The 22,792-nt window shown below is 44.8% G+C and overlaps 1 protein-coding gene across 1 annotated transcript in view; it reads left to right on the top strand.

The window, feature by feature from the left end:
• LOC143295161 (uncharacterized) overlaps positions 1-22,792 on the top strand; it is a 121,240-nt gene that overhangs the window by 88,245 nt on the left and 10,203 nt on the right. The window contains exons 42-52 of the mRNA XM_076606735.1: positions 675-780; positions 3,162-3,331; positions 5,080-5,224; positions 7,800-7,924; positions 9,618-9,708; positions 11,440-11,617; positions 12,745-12,852; positions 14,565-14,600; positions 14,669-14,865; positions 18,187-18,273; positions 21,847-22,009. Coding sequence (XP_076462850.1) covers positions 675-780; positions 3,162-3,331; positions 5,080-5,224; positions 7,800-7,924; positions 9,618-9,708; positions 11,440-11,617; positions 12,745-12,852; positions 14,565-14,600; positions 14,669-14,865; positions 18,187-18,273; positions 21,847-22,009 — 1,406 coding nt within the window. The remainder of the gene's footprint in view (positions 1-674; positions 781-3,161; positions 3,332-5,079; positions 5,225-7,799; positions 7,925-9,617; positions 9,709-11,439; positions 11,618-12,744; positions 12,853-14,564; positions 14,601-14,668; positions 14,866-18,186; positions 18,274-21,846; positions 22,010-22,792) is intronic.

Below are 22,792 nucleotides of genomic sequence, written 5' to 3'. Positions count from 1 at the left end.
TATGACTAGATGCTCAGTTTGATTTTCCAGTCAAATTTGGGAGAAAGGGCGAGAGCTCTTGAGATTCGAACCCTGACCCTCATGGACTCTGTATTGGCATATGAGTATCTTAACCATTCTGCCATCTTCTTCCTGGGTATATCTGTCGGACTGTTACATGCTGGGGCAGGGTGGGATGTTTTTTTTTCATCTGTGCATTGAATTAGTTACCTTGTGGTCTTCTTCTTCTTCTGCATTCATGAGCTGTGACTCCCATGTTCACTTTTATGTGCAGTTGGGATTTTATGTGTATGATCTTTTTTTTTACTTTGCCATGTAGGCAGCCATAATCCATTTTCGGAAACCAAAACCAGGTGTCGAACTCAGGGAAACCAGGGCAAGAACCCAGCACTTTCGCCATTTGATCACCTCACCTGCCGTTACATAGTGGTAATGTGCATGACTACAAAGTGAGTGTCTGTGGTTTGAGTTTTGTACATGAACTTGTACCTGGTGTAGAATAAGTAGGCAGTTATAAATTCTTTTTGCCATGATACATTGTTAATGAGAGGGTGTGTTCCGTAAGATCTGCAAGAAGTCATCTAATGAAAGATTTTTTAAGACATGAGTTTGCGTCAAGGGTAACTTGATGTCATCTGATGATAGATTTTTTAAAACATGACTTTGCTTTGCAGAACCATCGCAAGGGACGAAGAGCAAGACCTGCCGTATGAAGTCCTCATGACGAAGTGCGATGCCCACCTGGGAGTGTGGGGACTGTACAACTTCTACCAGATACAGGTAACCCTGTGTGACGTTGGATACTTGAGAGAGAGGGGGGTAGAGAGAGAGAACTCAAACTGAAACTCGAACATTTTAATGTACATCTGCCATGAGCCACAATACAAGGGAAGCTATATCAGTGGGTGGGGGCAGGGAGGGGGTGTCATTGACAACATGGTGGAGTTGCCTTTCAAAGCATTCCAGCCAATTTTGCTGCATTACATTGAATAAAGTTGTAAGGTATTGTGTATACAAATATTACCCCATTTGATATTGCCATTAATGATAATTTTGATCATCTGTATATAGATAATGATCACACACAACACATAAACTGTTTCACTGTTTATGAAGTATGTTGACCATGTGCAATCATGGTTATAGATGTTTAGTTACAGGAAACTTCATAAGTAAGCCTGGTGGGTAAAGGGTGGAGATTTTTCCGATCTCTCAGGTCAACAGATTTGCAGACCTGCTTGTGCCTGAACCCCCTTTGTGTGTATACGCGTGCAGATCAAACACACACATTAAAGATCCCATTATCCATATCAGCATTTGGTGGGTTATGGAAACAAGAGCATGCCTGGCTTGCATCCCCCCAGCCCCCCCACAAAAATTGAGTATGACGGGTAAAAAAGGTAGTACACATAAAAGCCCATTTGTGTGTATGTGTGAACATGGGAGTCACGGCCCATGCATGAAGAAGAAGATAACACCATTGATATAAAGACAAAAAGCTGTAACTGCTCTTCAGACTTCTGCCACACTAATTTCGTTTCACCAAGTCTCAGCAGTCAAGGGGTTAACCGGTTGACTGCTGTAGGGGAAAAAAGAAAGGAAAGTGTTGTTTCAGGTCATAAAAATCAGTATCCAGAACAATCAGCTAAAGACTCAGAAAATGGACCGGAGATTAAACCATTTTAGATCAAACGTGTGAATTTTCAGCCTTCCAGAGTTAATTTCCTTCTTTTGATGATGTCATCACTGACGTCACTATGACCGTGAGTTTTACATGCATGGCATTCAGGGGGCTAATGACTCTGTGTTTACTCAATACGTCAAGGCCAAAGCTTTCACAATCGTCATGGCATTGCTATGTTTCCATATTGACAGTAGGCATGCTACTTAGGGCAGTGCATTTAGCGCCTGTAGGCATTGCAGCACTCCACGTTTCCATGGGTGACGACTGAAGCTCCAGCACTGTTAGAGCCTGTGTGCGTTGATACCTCTTGTCAGGAGCTAAGACCTATGGATGTAGATCTTTTTCTTCTCAAGCCTCAAAGACGTGGAACAGGCTCCATCCGAGGTTTTGACTACATTGCCTCTTTCGAACCTGGCCTCAAAACTCGCTGCTTCTCTCAGTGATGTTTTGTTGTTGCAGCACTTCCATCCATACAGAATATACTCCTGTGCATGCGGTGTGTGTGTGTATTTGTGTATGCATGTGGGCAGAAGAGTGTGTGGGTATGTATGTGTATATATGTATACGTATATATGAAATATGTTTGAATCTATGTTTATTTGTAGGCATGCATTGTGTTGAAGTGTGTGTCAAGTTTGCCAGGTACATTTGGGCGTGTAACATGGATTTAGTGTGTTATGTATAACATCCTGTGTACTAAGACGCACCCGGAGCAGTTCTGAATAGAGCACAATATACTGAGATATCTGTTGTGACAAAAGAGTAATGCTGTACAATACAATAGTGAATACAAAACAGTATTGTGCGATGCAGTGCAATACAATATGATGCAATGCAATAAATACAGTGTGATGCAGTGCAATATGATGCAATACAATACAGTGTGATGCAGTGCAATATGATGCAATGCAATACAATACAGTGTGATGCAGTGCGATATGATGCAGTGCAATACAATACAGTGTGATGCAATACAATATGATGCAGTGCAATACAATACAGTGTGATGCAATACAATATGATGCAATGCAATACAATACAGTGTGATGCAATACAATATGATGCAATGCAATACAATACAGTGTGATGCAGTGCAATATGATGCAGTGCAATACAATACAGTGTGATGCAGTGCAATATGATGCAGTGCAATACAATACAGTGTGATGCAGTGCAATATGATGCAATGCAATACAGTACAGTGTGATGCAATACAATATGATGCAATGCAATGCAATACAGTGTGATGCAGTGCAATATGATGCAGTGCAATACAGTGCAATACAACGCAGTACAGTACAATATAGTACAATACTATACAATACATACAATGCAGTAAACATCCATTCTTCTTCTCTTCTTCTTCTTCATCTGCTTCTTCTTCTTATCAGTATTAAAAGTGTGCACCAGTCGACTGGTCACCGTCACAGCCACACGCTGTTGTTGTCATGACGATGGTGTGTTTCCACGGCGACAGCTGGTGCACCAGCCGGGCCAGAACCTGTACGTTCTGTTCACGCGTTGGGGGAGGATTGGGGACACTGGGCAGTTTCAGCACACCCCCTTCACCTCCAAGGAGGCCGGCGTCAAGGAGTTCTGCAAGATCTTCCGCGCCAAGTCCGGCAACAAGTGGCAGGAGGTCAAAAGGTGATTTGTTTGGGGTTTTTTTTTTTTTGTGTGTGTGTAGTTGTTTCATTTTTATTTTATTTTATTTTATTTATTTATTTTTTTTCATTTTATTTTGTTTTGTGCAGTTGTTTCATTTTATTTTATTTTGTTGATTTTTTTCATTTTATTTTATTTTGTGTAGTTGTTTCATTTTATATTTTATTCTATTGATTTTTTTTTTTCATTTTATTTTGTTTCTTGTGGTTGATTCATTTTATTTTATTTCATTGATTTGTTTTTTTCTAGTTTTATTTTGTTTTGTTTTTGTGCAGTTGTTTCATTTCAATTTATTTATCTTTTTTTAAATTTTTTTATTTACCTGCTTGGCAGCTATCTCCACTTGACCATATTCAGTACATTTTTTTAGAAAGGTGATTTATCATATCATCAGTCATCTTGTAAGCTTCTTCAGCCTTTCACCTGATTTATCTGTTTATATGTGTGTGTGTGTGTGTGTGTGTGTGTGTGTGTTAAGTCAACAAGAAAATGGTAATGATATGTCAGGTAATTGTGGTGATCATTGTGATCGTTATGATGGTGATGATGATGATTAGTAACGTATGTTTAATTTTTGAAAAGACAAAAAAAAAATTGATATAAACAGGATTTTCATTGTTCTATGATAGTTTTGAACAGACTACTAAGGTAAACAGAGGGCAAAGTCTTGAAATATAAACATGATTTTTGCTTTGCTGTTGCAGTTTCAAACAGACAGCTAAGATAATCAGAAAGCACAGTCATTGAAATATAAATATATGTGCAGACCTGCTAGTGCCTGAACCCCCTTCGTGTGTATATGCAAGCAGAAGATCAAATACGCACGTTAAAGATCCTGTAATCCATGTCAACGTTCGGTGGGTTATGGAAACAAGAACATACCCAGCATGCACACCCCCGAAAACGGAGTATGGCTGCCTACATGGCGGGGTAAAAACGGTCATACACGTAAAAGCCCACTCGTGTGCATACGAGTGAACGCAGAAGAAGAAGAAGAAGAAATATAAATATGAGTTTTGCTGTGCTTCTACAGTTTTGAACAGACTGCTAAGATAGTTGTAGAGCCAGAGTCATGAGTTTTGCTTTACTGTGACAGTTTTGAACAGAATAAATACCAAGGTAAACAGAGAGCAAAGTTTTGAAAATTTAAACATGATCTATGCTTTGCTGTTGCAGTTTCAGACAGACAACTAAGATAATCGGAGAACTTCTTCTTCTTCTTCTTCTGCGTTCGTGGGCTGCAACTCCCACTATCACTCGTATATACGCGAGTGGGCTTTTACGTGTATGACCGTTTTTATCCCGCCATGTAGGCAGCCATACTCCGTTTTCGGGGATGTGCATGCTGGGTATGTTCTTGTTTCCATAACCCACCGAACGCTGACATGGATTACAGGATCTTTAACGTGCGTATTTGATCTTCTGCTTGCGTATACACACGAAGGGGGTTCAGGCACTGGCAGGTCTGCTCATATGTTGACCTGGGAGATCGTAAAAATCTCCACCCTTTACCCACCAGGCGCCGTCACCGAGATTCGAACCCAGGACCCTTAGATTGAAAGTCCAACGCTTTAGCCATTCGGCTATTGCGCCCGTCATAACCGGAGAACAAAGTCATTGAAATATAAACATGAGTTTTGCTGTGCTTGGACAGTTTTGAACAGACAACTGAGATAAATAGAGGGCAGATTCATCAAAACATTAACACGATTTTTGCTGTGCTGTTGCAGTTTTGAACAGAAGCCCCGAAAGTACCGTCTGGTGCCAGCAGAGGAACGCAGGCCGCCCAAAGAACAGAAGAAGATCAAGTTTGACTTCACCACCACTGTGCGATGCTCTCTGCCTGAACATGTTCAGAGCGCCATGAAAATCATGGTGAGAATATTGAGGGATTGTGAGTTACAATGAGCGTTAGATGGTGTGGGTTGTGTGTGTGAGTGACAGATTGGGTTGTGTGTGAGTTACAGGTGGGATTGTGTGTGTGTGTGTGTGTGTGTAACAGATGGGAGTGTGTGTGTGTAAGTAACAAATGTGTGTGTGTGTGTGTGTGTGTGAGTAGCAGATGGGATTGTGAGCGTAACAGATGTGTGAGTAACAGATGTCTGTGTGAGAGTAACAGATGGGATTGTGAGAGTGAGTAACAGGTGTGTGTGAGTAGCAGATGGGATTGTGTGTGTGAGTAACAGGTGTGTGTATGTGTGAGTAGCAGATGGGATTGTGTGTGTGAGTAACAGGTGTGTGTATGTGTGAGTAGCAGATGGGATTGTGTGTGTGAGTAACAGGTGTGTGTATGTGTGAGTAGCAGATGGGATTGTGTGTGTGAGTAACAGGTGTGTGTATGTGTGAGTAGCAGATGGGATTGTGTGTGTGAGTAACAGGTGTGTGTATGTGTGAGTAGCAGATGGGATTGTGTGTGTGAGTAACATATGGGATTGTGTGGTTGTGTGCCCTTGTTCCTTAGATATATTGATCATTGTTTTATTTTTATGTCAGTTTTTATAAAGCATGTATCTTGTAAAAAAAAAATCATGAGAGTGTCATTGTAAATTGCCGAGTGCTCTATACTTTTGTGCTCTAGAATTGTCACTGCTGCTACTACTACTACTACTACTACTACTAGTGCTGTTGCTGCTGCTACTACTCCTACTCCTGCAGCCACTACTACTACCAGTTATGTTTCAGGTGTAGATTTAACCCCTTGAGTTCCATAGAATATGTCACATCCCTGCATAGTGACATCACTGATGATGTCATCAGAAAAAGGGAAATTAATTTGGAAGGCTGAAAATTCACACAGTTTATCTCGAGTGGTGTATCTCCAGGCCATTTTCTCAGTTTTAGGCTTATTGTTTTGGATGTTGTTTTATGACTTGAAACACCACTGTCCACTGTTTTTCCCTTGGCACTGATGGGGTTTGATGGAGCAGTCAGATTTATGACAGTGTTGCATCAGGTGATTTCAAATTTCATACATCCAAGCAACGTACCGATGTTTGTGGTGAACTTTGATCATAGTATTTTGGCTGGACATGAAAAAGTGAATGTGCTTTCAACAGTACTTAATGTTTCAGTTTAACAAAGACATTACGGAGAACCCTGAACACTGGTGTAATGTTTCAGGTAACACAGTGACGTCATGCTAGATTACAATTTTGAGATGGATGAACTTGGATGTGTAGCAGAGTTAACTGAACATCATGTTAATGTTTTAGCAGAAAACGGCATGTTTGTTTCAGTTGAACATGAAACCATGGTGGAAATATTTCAGCAGTGGAAGAGAACTGAACAGAATATGTCTTTACTATAAAGATTACTAGAAATATTGAGAGGCAAGTACAGATGTAAACTTGGAAAACATGTACAAACATGAATACAGTAAGAATTTTGATACATCATGGAAGTCCATCATGAATGATGAAGACACTCTGTGACTCTGGAGGGGAGGAACGCAGCCCAAAAGCAGATTTCGGAATGCAGGCAGGCAGTAGCAGATGATAGTTCTTGTCTTTTTACTGTTCGGGTTTGATGCTTCTGGTCGAGGTCCTGAAGATGCCTTTCCTCAAATGCCAGAACTCTCTTATATACAGCCAGTGAAAATACAGATACACATATATATATGATGAATGGTTTCTCCATTGCAATTGGAATTCATTCACAGCTTATTCTTTTGTGAAGGACTATGATTCTCCAGCCAGGAGGCAAGACTGCACTGGCTTTTTGTGCTGCAGACATGGGTGTTGACTGGCCTTTGGGAACCATCATAACTCTTGACTGTCCTAAATCCCTCTAGGCGGAGAGAGTGGGGTTGTAACTTGGGCAAGACACTCCCCACTATAATCAGTCAGGACAGCAGTTGCCTCTGACTGTTCTGATGGTCCTGGTGAGACTTGACTGACCATCCTAGACCAGCTCTTCAGTAGGACTCAGCCAGGTGGTGGATGATGCAGGGATGCCAACTGTTAAGATTTCTCCGTATTTTGTTACGCTTGATTGCAGTTTGTTCAGACATTACACCAATGTCAAAATTGTTCTAACAGGTTCATTTTCAACAGCATAGGCATGGTCACATGCTTTTCCTGTCGTAACATTACTCAGACTCTCTAGACCTATTGATCATGAAGCCAGGGCAGTCACTACAAACCTTGGTCTCACGTGATGATGCTCAGCTAATTGCGTGCGTGTTTGCATTGAAACAGCATTGAGTAGACGAGTCAGTTTAATCGTTTGCCTGAACAAGAGAGAACGTGGCTTAAGCAAATTGCGTCACGGTCAAACAGCATCTGTGCTCGGTGGATTAAGCTATGGAGTGTTTGTATGCCTTGTAGATAAAATGTACATTAGCTGATGTGGCTCAGAGTCCGAGTGTTCCTACCAAATTCAAAATGTTCCTACCAAATTTCCTGATTGTTGCTACAAACACTTGCCATCATCATGTCTGGTGATGTTGCAGGTGAACATAGACACCCTGCAGAATGCGTACCACAACAACGTCCACATAGACACCAACGTCCTGCCCTTCGGACAGTTCCGTCGGGACAGACTGCTGCAGGCGAAGCAGCTACTTGAGGAGATGGCGTGAGTGTTGTCTTCTTGATTGTGTTCTTTCATCATCTTCTTCTTCTCCTTCCTCTTCTTCTTTATCTTTCTTCTTCCTCTCTTTTTCTTCTTCATCTTCTTGACCTTCTCTGTCTTCTACTTCTTTGTTGTCATCATCAACATCATTATTCCTTTCTTCTTCTTTTTCTTCTTCATCTTCTTCATATTCTCCTTCTTCTTCTTCTTCATGATCTTCTTCTTCGTTGTCTTTTTCCTTAATGTCCACTTCTTCTTCTTCTTCTACTTCTTCTTTTTTTTTTATTTTCTGCTTCTTATTCTCCTTCTTCATCATCATCTTCTTCTTCTTTGTTTATGGGCTGCAGCTCCCACCTTCCCTTGAACCAGTGCGATTTTATGTGCGTGAATGTTTTAACCCCACCATGCAGGTGGCTATACTTAGTTTTGGGGAGTAAGTACGCTAGGTGTATTTTTGTTTCCATAACCCACCGAAGGCTGACTCTGATGACTGGTTCTTTAACATGCACATTTCATGTTCAGTTTCAGTTTCAGTTTCTGAAGGAGGTAGTACTGTGTTTAGACAAATCCATGTACACTGCACCATGTCTGCCAAGCAGATGCCACTCAGGCCTTGAGTGCATGCATGTATATTCATGTACCTCTCAGAGATGATTTCTGCTAAAGAATTTTGCAAGAGGACAGTTCAGTTAGTTCAGTTACTCAAGGAGGCGTCACTGCGCTCAGACAAATTTATATACGCTACACCACATCTGCTAAGCAGATGCCTGACCAGCAGCGTAACCCAATGCGCTTAACACTTTTATTGCCATGGGTTCTTTTTCTGTGCGCCAAGTGCGTACTACACATGGGACCATGGTTGATGACTTTGTCTGAATGACTAGACGCTCAGTTTGATTTTCCAGTCAGAGTAGGGAGAAAGGGCGAGAGTGGGAATGGAACCCAGATCCACATGGACTATGTATTGGCAGATCTGCATCTTATCCATTCTGCCACCTTCATGTTTGGCATGCTTTATACATTCAAAGGTGGGTTCAGGCACGAGCAGGTCTGCACATACACCAGGAGATTGGAAAAATCTCTTCTCGTTCACCAAACTGGTGCTGCAGCCAGGATTGAAATCCACGGCCTTCAGGTTGAAACTCCAACACTTTGACCACGTGGCTGTTGTACCCATCCACGGAGTGAATACAGAAGTGAAGAATTTTGTTTTGTTTGGTTTTTTTGTCTTCACTCTGGGGGAGACACTCACTCAGTTTGGCTCCATGACTAAGCAGTTACTGTCGTCAGCAGGGGGCTTAGTAGATTCGTTAAATCATAACAGGCACTAATGAACACCACTAAACTGACTCAGCAGCGGCGCAGGGTCTCCTCTGGTGTGTGGCCTCCTGGTGACCAAACACCACTGAAACAATGCTCATGATGGGGAAGGAAAAAAGACTGTTCTGCCTTGTTTTTGTTTTTTTTGTTTTTGTTTTTCACTTTGTCAGGTGAAGAATCAGACGAAATGTGAAAGCAGAACTGCATGTTGTGTATTTCTGATCATTCAGCTTAGTCTGGTTTTTTGTTGTTGTTTGTTTGACCTAGCATGCAGCACAGATGTTTTTTTTCCCCTGTATTCATGTGTGTATGTGTGTGTTGTGTATGTTTGTGTGTGTGTGTGTGTGTGTGTGTGTGTGTGTGTGTGTGTGTGCAGGCCCCTGGTGAACAACATAGCAGAGTACCGCAGTGTGCGCAAGGAGAGGGGACAGGAGGAGAAGGAGCAGCACCAGAGGGACTGTCAGAAGGTGAGGCCTCGCCGGGGGAGATCGAAGTGACAAGCATTTAACTTATTCAAACCTGCAGGTGGGCACTGCTGATCGCCATTCTATGCCTGAGCTCTGCATAAATGACGAGCGAAGAAACCTGTATACTTAAACTTTTTCGTCAGCTCATCACTATAAATCAAAGTGCAAGGTCAGGGAAGTATCTCAAACTTAACTTCCTTCCTCACTGGCATGCAAAGTTACGCTCCATGGATCGAACAATTAGTGTGTTATGTATCCGGTTTTAGTTTTCTGCATCGATATAGTAAAGCGTCAAAGGCTTACTGCACAGAAAGTGCTCAATGAAATTATGATGGACTTGTGCAGGGAATTCAGTCCAGATATTGACAAAAATTTGACTTATGATTCTTCCGATACTCTTTGGAAAGTGAAGGAGATGAAATTGGCAACCGGTCTGGACTCTTCTTCTTCTTCTTCTGCGTTCGTGGGCAGCAACTCCCACGTTCACTCGTATGCACACGATTGGGCTTTTACGTGTATGACCGTTTTTACCCCGCCATGTAGGCAGCCATACTCCGTTTTTGGGGGTGTGCATGCTGGGTATGTTCTTGCTTCCATAACCCACCGAACGCTGACATGGATTACAGGATCTTTAACTCTCTCCATATGAACGGCGAAAGAGACGACGTTAACAGCGTTTCATCCCAATTACCATCATCAAAATATTGCACGCGGAAGGCTCTTATACTGAAGTGGTGAATGTTGACAAAGAATACCACAATTCTGACGACGGAAGCTAAAGGTTGGGTCATTCAGACACCCACTGGACATCCGAGGGGTCTGTGGAGAAGAAGAGAGGACTGGCCGTACTGAGTGAGTTAACGTGCGTATTGATCTTCTGCTTGCGTATACACACGAAGGGGGTTCAGGCACTAGCAGGTCTGCACATATGTTGACCTGGGAGATCGTAAAAATCTCCACCCTTCACCCACCAGGCGCCGTCACCGTGATTCGAACCCGGGACCCTCAGATTGACAGTCCAGTGCTTTAACCACTCGGCTGTTTTGCCCGTCAGGTCTGGACAAAGTTGGGCCATTTGAATCAAAAACGCACAGCCTTCAACATCGTCAGAAGCTGACATTTTACTATTTCTGTTTTTAATTTTAAGTTACAGGTAAAACTATTGCATCCCTTGTCTTGAGACTTCAGCAGTTTGTGTCAGTATTATATTTCAGTCGTCATGTGAAGTTTGGTAGTTATTGGTTGAGTGGTTGCTATAAATTTGTGCCTGAAGTGAAGCACCCCGTCCCGTTGATGCAGCCAAGCCAAAATAAGCCAGGCTGGGAAGGTGTGTACAGGCAGAAGACTTCAAAGGGCTGAAAGAGTTAAAAGGATGCACAAATAATTTCCAGTCGGATTAGTAAAGAGGAATTTTGCTGTTTTGTGTTTATTTTCTAATTACCTGTCCATCCACACGTAACTCTGTATTACTACAACAAAAGAAAGATGTTGATAGATGAATGCAGGAAGTTTGGAATGGATGAATGGGAGAAGAGGAATTAAAAAGACTATGAAATCTCAAAAAAAAAAATAAACAAACAAAAAAAACCCCAACTGTATTGTATTGTATTATAATGTACTGTACTGTACTATGTTGTACTGTATGGTATTGTACTGTATTGCATTGTATTGCGTTGAATTATACTGTATCATACGGTATTGTACTATACTGTCTTGTATTGTGCTGTGTAGGTGTCTGACCTGAGCACGGAGTACTACCAGCTGATCCCGAAGAAGAACTTTGTGTATGAGAGGCTGCGCCCTCTGGACAAGATGAGGGACTTTGAGACGGAGTTCAGTCTGGTCACCAACCTGCTGGACTTTGAAGTCAGCACCAAGATGATGCTGGGTGCCATGTTCCGGAAGTCAGGTAACAGACTGGCACGTTTGTCGGGTCGAGGGTTTGGGCCTCGGCGTTTATGTGGGACTGGAAATTTTGTTATACAAGCATTGCGTTATCTGTGTGTGTTTGTGTATTTGTATTTCTTTTTATCACAACAGATTTCTCTGTGTGAAATTCAGGGCTGCTCTCCCCAGGGAGAGTGCGTCGCTACACTACAGCGCCACCCATTTTTTTGTATTTTTTCCTGCATGCAGTTTTATTTGTTTTTCCTATCGAAGTGGATTTTTCTACAGAATTTTGCCAGGAACAACCCTTTTGTTGCTGTGGGTTCTTTTACGTGCGCTAAGTGCATGCTGCACATGGGACCTCGATTTATTGTCTCATCCGAATGACTAGCGTCCAGACCACCACTCAAGGTCTAGTGGAGGGGGAGAAAATATCGGCAGGCTGAGCAGTGATTGGAACCAGCACACTCAGATTCTCTTGCTTCCTAGGCGGACGCATCACTCCACATGTGTGTGCGTTTCCATGCTTGTGTCAGTGTGCCTGCATGTGTGGGTGTATGCGGGTTCGGTGAGTGTGACATGTTCTCGGTCACACAGTTTGGTTAATTTCAAAACAACACAAAAAAGGACAGTCTGAAGGCGAAGGCTAGTTGTTCTGTTGCCCAGGAAACTGGCAGCAGCTGTCAGTCTTCGTTACAGTGTGATAAATGGTCATTTTAACAAGACACCTTGATGTTGACTAAAGTCGCCTATGGTGTTGAATTGTCCGGTGAACTGGGTGGTCGACTGAAGTTGCCTATGGCGATGAACTGTCTGGTCGACTAAAGTTGCCAATGGAAGGTGAACTGTTCATTCGACTGAAGTTGCCTATGGCAGTGAACTGTCTGGTCGACTTAATTAAGTTGCCTAAGATGTTAATTTGATGCTTATGTTGCCTGTGATGTGTGCGTGCATGTGAACACGCATGCGTGTATGTTTCTGTGCATGGCTGCTTACCTGCATGTGGTGTGCATATTGCAAGTGTACTTTGTGCACATGTGAACTTACACATTGATGAAAATTATATTTTGAGTGGTTTTTTTTTTTTTTTTTTGTATGTTAACTATTAATTTATGTGTGTGTATGTATGTGTGTGTGTGTGTGTTGCAGAGGTGCACCCTCTGGACTACACGTACAATGTGATGAAGTGCAAGCTGCAGAGGATGGAGGAAGGGGACCCCATGGTACAGAACATCCTGCGCTTCGCTCAGCTGGGAAGTCAGTACCCTCAGCGTGTGTGTGTGTGTGTGTGTGTGTGTGTGTGTGTAATGATAATATTATCATTATTATAAGGTTTGGGTTCAAGTTCCTGTCCTTTTCTACCTCTCTTTCTGTGTCTTTTGTGTTTGTCTCCTCTGCGACGCCTCTTTTTTTTTGTGTTGGTGTTAGCCCTCCATCCCCCGCACCCCCACCCCCACCCTGGTACCCTTTCACTGCGCCGGACATGTAGTGGCAATGAGTCCTATGTTTTTAGAAGTAAAGTAGAGCCACACATACCTGCTTGCCAAATACAGACTCAAGAGAGAAGAACACAATTCAAAAGTCAGTAGCACCTGTGCACACAGGCTCGTTCTTTTACACCACCTTTTAAAAAAATTTTTTTTTAATAAACCTTTTGAACCATGTTTTTTGATTTCTTTGTGATCTTGTTCAGCACTTGTTGCAGTTGTTGGTACAGACGTGGTTTTGATTTGATTTGATTGTGAGTCTGATTATTATTATTCAAAGACCGTACATTTTTGGTGTCAGTTTTCTGACAACTTTTTTTGGTTTCATTTGATGCTGTATGTTTATGCCTGTCTGTCTGTTTGTGTAAGATCCTTTCTTTTCTTTTTTTTTCTTTATGTGTCTTTTTTTAATTTTATTATTTTTTTTTTACTTCTGTGTCATTTTTAGATTTGTTGTGTAAAAACAACAACAAACCAACAGCACAGAATGACCACATCCTTTTTGAACGGATCGGCCAGAGAATTGTTCCTTGTATAGAGTCAAAAGCTCTCTCAAAATCTTTAAATGCTACATGCCTCTAACGATTTAAGGAATACTGTTTTTGAACAAAGGCCACTGAAGTAAACATATGATCCACAGTAGAATAATTCTGTTGAAAACACTGCTTCAAATTCACCTGCTATAAAAGGTGATTTCTTAATGGGATTTATTGAAAGGGAAGTCATTAACATAACAATACCCTACTGAGAAACAGCTGATAATGAATGTAGAGAGAAAAAAAAACACAAACAAAAGCAAACAAACAAAAACCCTCATCAGTGTTGCCAGTGACTGCAGATGAAACCTTTCATGTAATTAAAGTGTCATTAATGACAGTATGCTTAACTGCAACATCACGTAACAGACACTTGATATCAAGTGACAGTATCTAGTCCGTAATGAATTAGATAACAGTCTGAAAGTGAAACTTTTTCTTCTTCTGCGTTCACTCGTATGCACACGAGTGGGCTTTTACGTGTATGACCATTTTTACCCCGCCATGTAGGCAGCCATACTCCATTTTCGGGGGTGTGCATGCTGGGTATGTTCTTGTTTCCATAACCCACCGAACGCTGACATGGATTACAGGATCTTTAACGTGCGTATTTGATCTTCTGCTTGCATATACACACGAAGGGGGTTCAGGCACTAGCAGGTCTGACCATATGTTGACCTGGGAGATCGTAAAAATCTCCACCCTTTACCCACCAGGCGCCGTCACCGTGATTCAAACCCGGGACCCTCAGATTGACAGTCCAACGCTTTAACCACTCGGCTGTTGTGCCCGTCAGAAAGTGAAACAATATTGGTCCAAGAAACAGAGCGAAATTTGGGAGAGTCCGTTGACGAGGTTTTAAAGTCAAATTGAAAGACAGTATCCAACATCTGCGCCTGACAGTAGAAGCTGCAACCATTTGAAAAAAAAAAAATTTTCCAACCAGGTAACAACCGGCATCGCTTTGAGGGGGTGTCATCCAGTAGACGCAACTGACAATAAAAACAGCAACTTTTTTTCTTAATTTATACGTATATATTTTCCAACCAGGTAACAACCGGCATCGCTTTGAGGGGGTGTACAAGGTGGAGAGGGAGGGGGAGGAGGGGCGGTTCCAGAAGTGCGGGCTGGGCAACCGGCGGTTGCTGTGGCACGGCACCGGGTCCTGTAACCTGGTCAGCATCCTGAACCGTGGCCTGGTCAACGCGCCGCTCGACTCAAGGCTGACGGGGGACCGCTTTGGCAAGGTGGGTGGGGAGGGGAGGGGTGTGTGTGTGTGTGTGCAGGGGTGAGGGAGTGCTTTGGCAAGGTGGGGAGGGGAGGGGAGGGGTGTGTGTGTGTGCAGGGGTGAGGGAGTGCTGTGGCAAGGTGGGGAGGGGAGGGGAGGGGGTGTGTGTGTGCAGGGGTGAGGGAGTGCTTTGGCAAGGTGGGGAGGGGAGGGGTGTGTGTGTGCTGGGGTGAGGGAGTGCTTTGGCAAGGTGGGGAGGGGAGGGGAGGGGTGTGTGTGTGTGCTGGGGTGAGGGAGTGCTTTGGCAAGGTGGGTGGGGAGGGGTGTGTGTGTGCTGGGGTGAGGGAGTGCTTTGGCAAGGTGGGGAGGGGAGGGGAGGGGTGTGTGTGTGTGCTGGGGTGAGGGAGTGCTTTGGCAAGGTGGGGAGGGGAGGGGAGGGGTGTGTGTGTGTGCTGGGGTGAGGGAGTGCTTTGGCAAGGTGGGGAGGGGAGGGGAGGGGTGTGTGTGTGCAGGGGTGAGGGAGCGTTTTGGCAAGGTGGGGAGGGGAGGGGTGTGTGTGTGCTGGGGTGAGGGAGTGCTTTGGCAAGGTGGGGAGGGGAGGGGTGTGTGTGTGCAGGGGTGAGGGAGTGCTTTGGCAAGGTGTGTGTGTGTGTGTGCAGGGGTGAGGGAGTGCTTTGGCAAGGTGGGTGGGGAAGGGAGGGGTGTGTGTGTGTGCAGGGGTGAGGGAGTGCTTTGGTAAGGTGGGGAGGGGAGGGGTGTGTGTGTGTGTGCAGGGGTGAGGGAGTGCTTTAGCAAGGTGGGTAGGAGGGTGGGGGGGGGGGAGGGGAGCATTTCGGCAAATTGTGTGTGGTGGGGGTGGAGTGCTTTAGCAAGGTGGGTGGGGAGTATTTTGGCAAGGTGTCTGGGGAGGGTGGATGGGTGGGGGGGGGGGGCCTTTAGCAAGGTGGGGGGGAGCGTTTCGGTAAGGTGTCTGTGGGGTGGGGGTGCTTTAGCAAGGTGGGGGGGGAGCGTTTCGGTAAGGTGTCTGGGAGGGAGCGCTTCAGCAGGGTGGAGGGGGTGGGGGGGTTGCTTTAGCAAGGTATGTTGGGGTGGGTTGGGGATCGCTTTAGCAAGGTGGGGGTGGGCGGATTGCTTTAGCACAGTGGGGGTGGGGGGATCGCTTTAGCAAGGTGGGGGAGGGGGGATCACTTTAGCATAGTGGGGGTGGGGGGATCGCTTTAGCAAGGTGGGGATCGGATCGCTTTAGCAAGGTGGGGATCGCTTTAGCAAGGTGGGGGTGGGGGGATCACTTTAGCACAGTGGGGGTGGGGTGGGGGGATCGCTTTAGCAAGGTAGGGGTGGTGGGAGTGCTTTAGCACAGTGGGGGTGAGGGGAGTGCTTTAGCACTGTGGGGGTGAGGGGAGTGCTTTAGCAAGGTGGGAGTGCTTTAGCACAGTGGGGGTGAGGGGAGTGCTTTAGCAAGGTGGGGGTGGTGGGAGTGCTTTAGCACTGTGGGGGTGAGGGGAGTGCTTTAGCAAGGTAGGGGTGGTGGGAGTGCTTTAGCACTGTGGGGGTGAGGGGAGTGCTTTAGCAAGGTGGGGGTGGTGGGAGTGCTTTAGCACTGTGGGGGTGAGGGGAGTGCTTTAGCAAGGTAGGGGTGGTGGGAGTGCTTTAGCACTGTGGGGGTGAGGGGAGTGCTTTAGCAAGGTGGGGGTGGTGGGAGTGCTTTAGCACAGTGGGGGTGAGGGGAGTGCTTTAGCAAGGTGGGGGAGGGGGGATCACTTTAGCACAGTGGGGGTGGGGTGGGGGGATTGCTTTAGCAAGGTGGGGGTGGTGGGAGTGCTTTAGCACAGTGGGGGTGAGGGGAGTGCTTTAGCAAGGTGGGGGTGGGGGGATCACTTTAGCACAGTGGGGGTGGGGGGAGTGCTTTAGCAAGGTGGGGGTGGGGGAGTGTTTTAGCAAGGTGGGGGTGGGGGGGATCACTTTAGCACAGTGGGGGTGGGGGGGGAGTGCTTTAGCACAATGGGGGTGGGGGGAGTGCTTTGGCAAGGTTGGGGTGTGGACGGGGTTGTAATATGTGGATGTTTCAACTTCGTGATGGTATCATATGTTCGAACCACAAGAGGCGTTTGGTTTGCTGGTTGATAAAACTGAAATGGAGTAACAAGGACTAGGCATTCAGACATAGATACACATTGCTCAGGCACATGAGGAGGAGCATGGAAAAGGGGTGCAAGTACGAGTGTGTGTGTGCATGTGTGCATGTGTGTGTGTGTGTGTGTGTGTGTGTGTGTGTGTTTCAGTTTAACGTCTTTACACCTTAAGAGATACTGGATGGAAAAAAACAAAGAAAGTGTGTGTGGAGGGGTAATAGGGGGAGAAGGGTGTGTGTGGGATGGTATGTGTGTGTGTGACTGCATGGGTGTGTGTGTGTGGGGGTAATGGGGGGAGAAGGGGGTGTGTGGGATGGTATGTGTGTGTGTGACTGCATGGGTGTGTGTGTGTGTGGGTAATGGGGGGAGAAGGGTGTGTGTGGGATGGTGTGTGTGTGTGTGACTGCATGGGTGTGTGTGTGTGTGGGTAATGGGGGGAGAAGGGGAGAAGGGTGTGTGTGGGATGGTGTGTGTGTGTGTGACTGCATGTGTGTGTGTGTGTGTGACTGCATGGGTGTGTGTGTGTGGAGGGTAATGGGGGGAGAAGTGTGTGTGTGGGATGGTATGTGTGTGTGTGACTGCATGGGTGTGTGTGTGTGGGGGTAATGGGGGGAGAAGGGGAGAAAGGTGTGTGTGGGATGGTGTGTGTGTGTGTGACTGCATGTGTGTGTGTGTGTGTGTGACTGCATGGGTGTGTGTGTGTGGAGGGTAATGGGGGGAGAAGTGTGTGTGTGGGATGGTATGTGTGTGTGTGACTGCATGGGTGTGTGTGTGTGGGGGGTAATGGGGGGAGAAGGGTGTGTGTGGGATGGTATGTGTGTGTGTGACTGCATGGGTGTGTGTGTGGGGGGTAATGGGGGGAGAAGGGGGCGTGTGGGATGGTATGTGTGTGTGTGACTGCACAGAAACAAGTGTGTGTTGATGCTGCGTGCATGTGTGTCACTGTGGTCATGGTGACAGAGCTATGCATGGAATAGTCCAGCAGAGAAAATAGACTACAGCCACTGTATGCATTTTGGTAAGCTGAGTGAGGGACGTCACTGTAATGACTGGGTACTAATGTACCTACTTTGCTGCTATTAGAATGCAATCTTTTCATGTGCCCTCGTAGTTCCAGAACTAACTCCCGCACCCCTCCCCTCTCTTCCCCATGAAATGTATCTGTGTGTGTGTGTGTGTGTGTGTGTGTGTGTACAATCTGTGAACAGGGCATATACTTTGCTGACATGATGTCCAAGAGTGATTCTTACACCGATTCCAGTCGTGACGCCAGCAGTTTCATGCTGCTCTGTGAGGTAAACGTGCGCATTATCTGTACTGTGTAGTCATCCTCTCCCATCCTCCTCCTCCTCTTTTCCTCATGCATTGCTTCATCTCCTCTCACGTTTATCAGTTTTGTCATCTGATTTTTAAAATTATTTATTATTGATGCTCATATGATACATATCTTTGGTTGGGTGTAAATTTTTGAAGCGTTTACAGAGTTACTTGCACAACAGGCTGCCTACCTGGGTGGAGACATGTGACAGCTACCTTTCTGGCATAGTGACAATTCTGCTGTGGCGGTCCATTATAGGTTTGGCACTGTATGGCAAGGCTGTAATCTGGGCTTCCTTTCATAACAATATCCCGGCTTTAACCAGGCCCGAGAGATGCAGACACTTGCAGTGTTGGTCAGGAAATTTGAGCAACACACCAAATGATGATTCCGTGAAGTGGATGATACTGCACTGTGTGGTCCCAGTCTTCCCATTTTAGCTTATCGCACGCTGAACTCTGGGTAAGAGCCGGCTGCAGGCCAGATAATAACCCACTTCGGTTGGGAATCGAGCCTTCTTGTCTTCCCAGCTTGTCAATCCACAACACTTACAACATTGTCACAGCAGCTCTGGTGTGCTGACAACTTTGTTGAAACGGTCTAAACTTATTTCATTTATTGTGTTAAATCATTGAATTTATCACTTCTCTACTCTGCTGGATTTCCATACACACTTCCCAAGTTAATGTTAGTCTAGTTTATGTTATTTTGAAAATAGATGTTTTTCTATTCAGGTAATAGCTCAAACTGCATTATTTGATTTACTTATTTGTGCTGCGTAACCTTGTCATGTACATTATCGCCATATGTTGTTTTAAAGGTCCCCCATGTTAGATTAAAAGTAATCAATTCAACAGTCACACACACACACACACACACACACACACACACACAAAACACACAAAAAAACGACGACAAAACCCCCCCCACAGCCACTTTAACAAAACCTTGTTAACAGAGACAGTTTGACGCCAGTTTCACCACTTTGAATAGACAAGGAGATCGAAAATTAACTATCTGACTCATGCGCAAGAAACAGGGGACGCAACTTCCAAACACTTGGTGTCGTCTGCTCTGCAGCGAAGAGCTCTCCCTTGAAGATCGAACAAGAAATTAAAACTTTTGTCAGGAAAATCGTGCGAGTCCTTGGGACGTACAGTGCTAAGAGCTGGGGGTCCTTTTCAGACTTTGGACGTGTTCTGGGACACACTGCTTCACTTCTCCTCACTTGGTATGTCAGTCGTCCCAAACGGAAGGAGGCAGAGTGGACAGGTGGCTTGACACTGATGGTGAACAGTGAAGTGGTCCTTCCTGGTACTTGTTGGGCTCTGTGTTCAATTCTACTACAGTGTCCTCTCCCCCCACGGCATGCTATATAACAACAACACTACCAATGATAATAATGATAAAAGTAATGATAATAATTATAATGATAATTACTATGATAATGATTATAATGATGATGATGGTAATAATAATAATGATAATGACATAATGCATCTTTTATATGGTGCAGTTTCCATTGCAAATGTTGCTCCAAGCGCCTAACATGATCCAGTTAAAATCCTGACATAAAAACACCATAAAAAGCTCTCTGCCACCAAAAACATCCAGTGCGTTCACATACATTGACCACAGAAGACCCATAGCAGATGGGGAGGTTGAGAGTTGACCTACAGCAAAATTGTGACCTTGATGGTTGACCCATTGTGACCTTGACAGTTGACCTATCATGACCTTTACATTTGATCTGTGGCAGTTGTGGCCTTAACATTTGACCTCTCATGACCTTGATATTGAATCTGTCATGACCTTGAGTTTACTTACAACCGATTGTAACCTTGGCAGCTGACCCATAGTAAAATGTGACCTTGGCAATTGACCGATTGTGAGTTGTGAGTTGTGACTTGATAACCAAGTGTTGCTTGTGACTGATAAATGGCTGAGTCGGGTGATCCACGGTAACTTGTGTCCTTGGGTTCGAGTCCTATGTACAGACCGAGATATTTATCCACCATTCCGTTGGGCCTTGAGTGGTGATCTGGGTGCTGGTCGTGCAAATGAGACGATATACTGTGGTCCTGTATGCAGCACGCACTTAGCGCATCTTAAAAAAAAATAAAAGAACCCACGCCAACAAAAGGGTTTTTCCTGGCAAAATTCTGTAGAAAAAAAGAAAAGAAACAAAAGACTTTGATAATAAACCAAATCTTGCAGACAGAAAAAATAAAGGGGAAAATATGTGTGAATGGCGGTGCACTGTGGTGACAAGCTGTCCCTGTGGAGAGAGCAGCCCGAATTCCACACAGAGAAATCTGTTGTGACAAAAAAAAAAAAAAAAGAAAGAAAAAAAAAAGGTATTTATATAGCGCTGAATCTTATGCAGAGACAAATCAAAGTGCTTTCGCACCAGTCATTCACACGCATGCATAACTCTAAAACTGTAGAAACTAAAGACAAGGAAGAGGCAGGCAAGGGAGGCTGTTTTGGGAAGAGGTGGGTTTTAAGGCCAGACTTGAAAGAGCTGAGTTTGGAGACTTGACGAAGCGAAAGAGGAAGTTCATTCCAGTTGCAAGGTCCAGAGACAGAGAAAGAACGGCGGCCAACAGTCGAGTGTTTGAATCTGGGTATGCGTAAACAGAGTGGATCCGAAGCCGATCGTAGTGAGTGAGATGGAGTGTAGAGGTGAAGGCAGCCGCAGAGATAGGAAGGGGCAGTTTTGTGAATACATCTATAACATAGAGTGCTGATCTTGTACTTTATTTGGTGTGAGACAGGGAGCCAGTGGAGATGTTGCAAAATAGGAGTGATGTGCTCAGATCTTTTCTTTCTGAGGACGAGTTGGGCAGCAGAGTTTTGTATGCGCTGAAGGGACTGAATGGACGAAGCAGGCAAATCACACAGTAGAGAGTTACAGTAGCCAAGGTGAGAGAGAATGAGAGAAACGACAAGTCTAGATGTTGCGTCAGTGGACAGATATTTCCAGACGGCACTGATGCGCCGCAGTTGACAGTAGCAGGACTGACATGTCTGACTGATTAAGTGATACAAGACAATGGCCTGGCAATGACATTAAAAAGAAACCCACCAAACCCATAACAACACAATTTACTGTACTGAGGGACTGTATTGTTTTGTATTGTATTGTATTGCTCTTTTTTGTCACAATAGATTTCTGTGTGTGAAATTTGGGCTGCTCTCCCCAGGGAGAGTATGTCACAACACTGAGAGCGCCACCCATTTTTTTTGTAGTTTTTCCTGCCTGCTATTTTATTTGTTTTCCTATCGAAATGGATTCTTCTGCATAATTTTGCCAAGGACAACTTTTTTATTGTCATTGGTTCTTTTACGTGCGCTAAGTGCATGCTGCACATGGGATCTCGGTTTATCATCTCATCTAATGACTAGCGTCCAGACCACCACTCAAGGTCTGGTGGAGGGGGAGAAAATACTGGCGACTATGGGATTTGAAGCAGTGCGCTCAGATTCTCTAGCTTCTTAGGTGGACCCATTACCTCCAGACCATCACTCCACTCGTTGGTGTTGACAGGTTGCTTTGGGCAAGCAGCGAGTCCTGAACGAGGATGATGATGATGATGACGATGACGAGGATGTGGACAAGAGCTCCAAGGCGGTGGACGAGGATTTCAACAGCTCTGTCGTCTATGGTTACCACTTCCCAGATCCTGATTACGACATTCTCCTGCCATCAGGTGGGGGAGGGAGGGAGATACAGTTGTGTTATTCATTTAGAGGGATGATTACCTACTGGCTTCACAAATTTTGTTGTTGTTGTTGTTGTTGCCAATGCACCATTTCAGTAGCATTTCTCCCACGCTGCTCATTCAGAGTCCCCCCCCCCCCCCCCCTCCCCCAGACACAGTCACACCTGGGTTCGTCTGTCGCAGTCCCAGTGGTTACACAAAATGTTAAGGACACTTTTATAAAGGCACGTATGTTTTCATCAGATTTTCCACAAAAAAAAAGAAAAAGAAAAAAAGAGATGAATGAACTCATTAAGCCTTGCAGCCGAGTGTTGCTTTGGCACCAAATTTCGTCTCCTTAACCCTTTCACCGCCAGTCAATTTAGAGTACAAAATTCCCATGTGGTATAAACACAGAAAAGACAGTGGCTAAGAATAGCTGGGGATTCCCCCTGCGATGTATCAAAAATATGGCCTATCCTACCACCGAACATTAAGAGCAGTAGGTTCATGGATAACAGACCAATGAAAGGTCACCTTTCAGTGACATGGGTCCTCTACCACGCCTGTGCATAAATGCGAGCATGGTGGTGAAAGGGTTAAAACATTTTTCACATTCCTATATATATGCATAAACTGCAAGGAAAGGAAATTAACTTCTACAGTATTATCCTTACCTGTCCACACGTAGTTTGGAGTAAAAGGAGTATAATTCCCGTGTTGTTTTTCCCCGTATCAGTATGTCATGGAAGCCTGCCTGGGCTGTAAACTCCTCAGGGTTGTAAGGGTTAA

This window comes from Babylonia areolata, chromosome 20, assembly GCF_041734735.1.
Source record: "Babylonia areolata isolate BAREFJ2019XMU chromosome 20, ASM4173473v1, whole genome shotgun sequence".
Taxonomy (NCBI): domain Eukaryota; kingdom Metazoa; phylum Mollusca; class Gastropoda; order Neogastropoda; family Buccinidae; genus Babylonia; species Babylonia areolata.
This window is presented reverse-complemented; position numbering and strand designations above follow the sequence as displayed.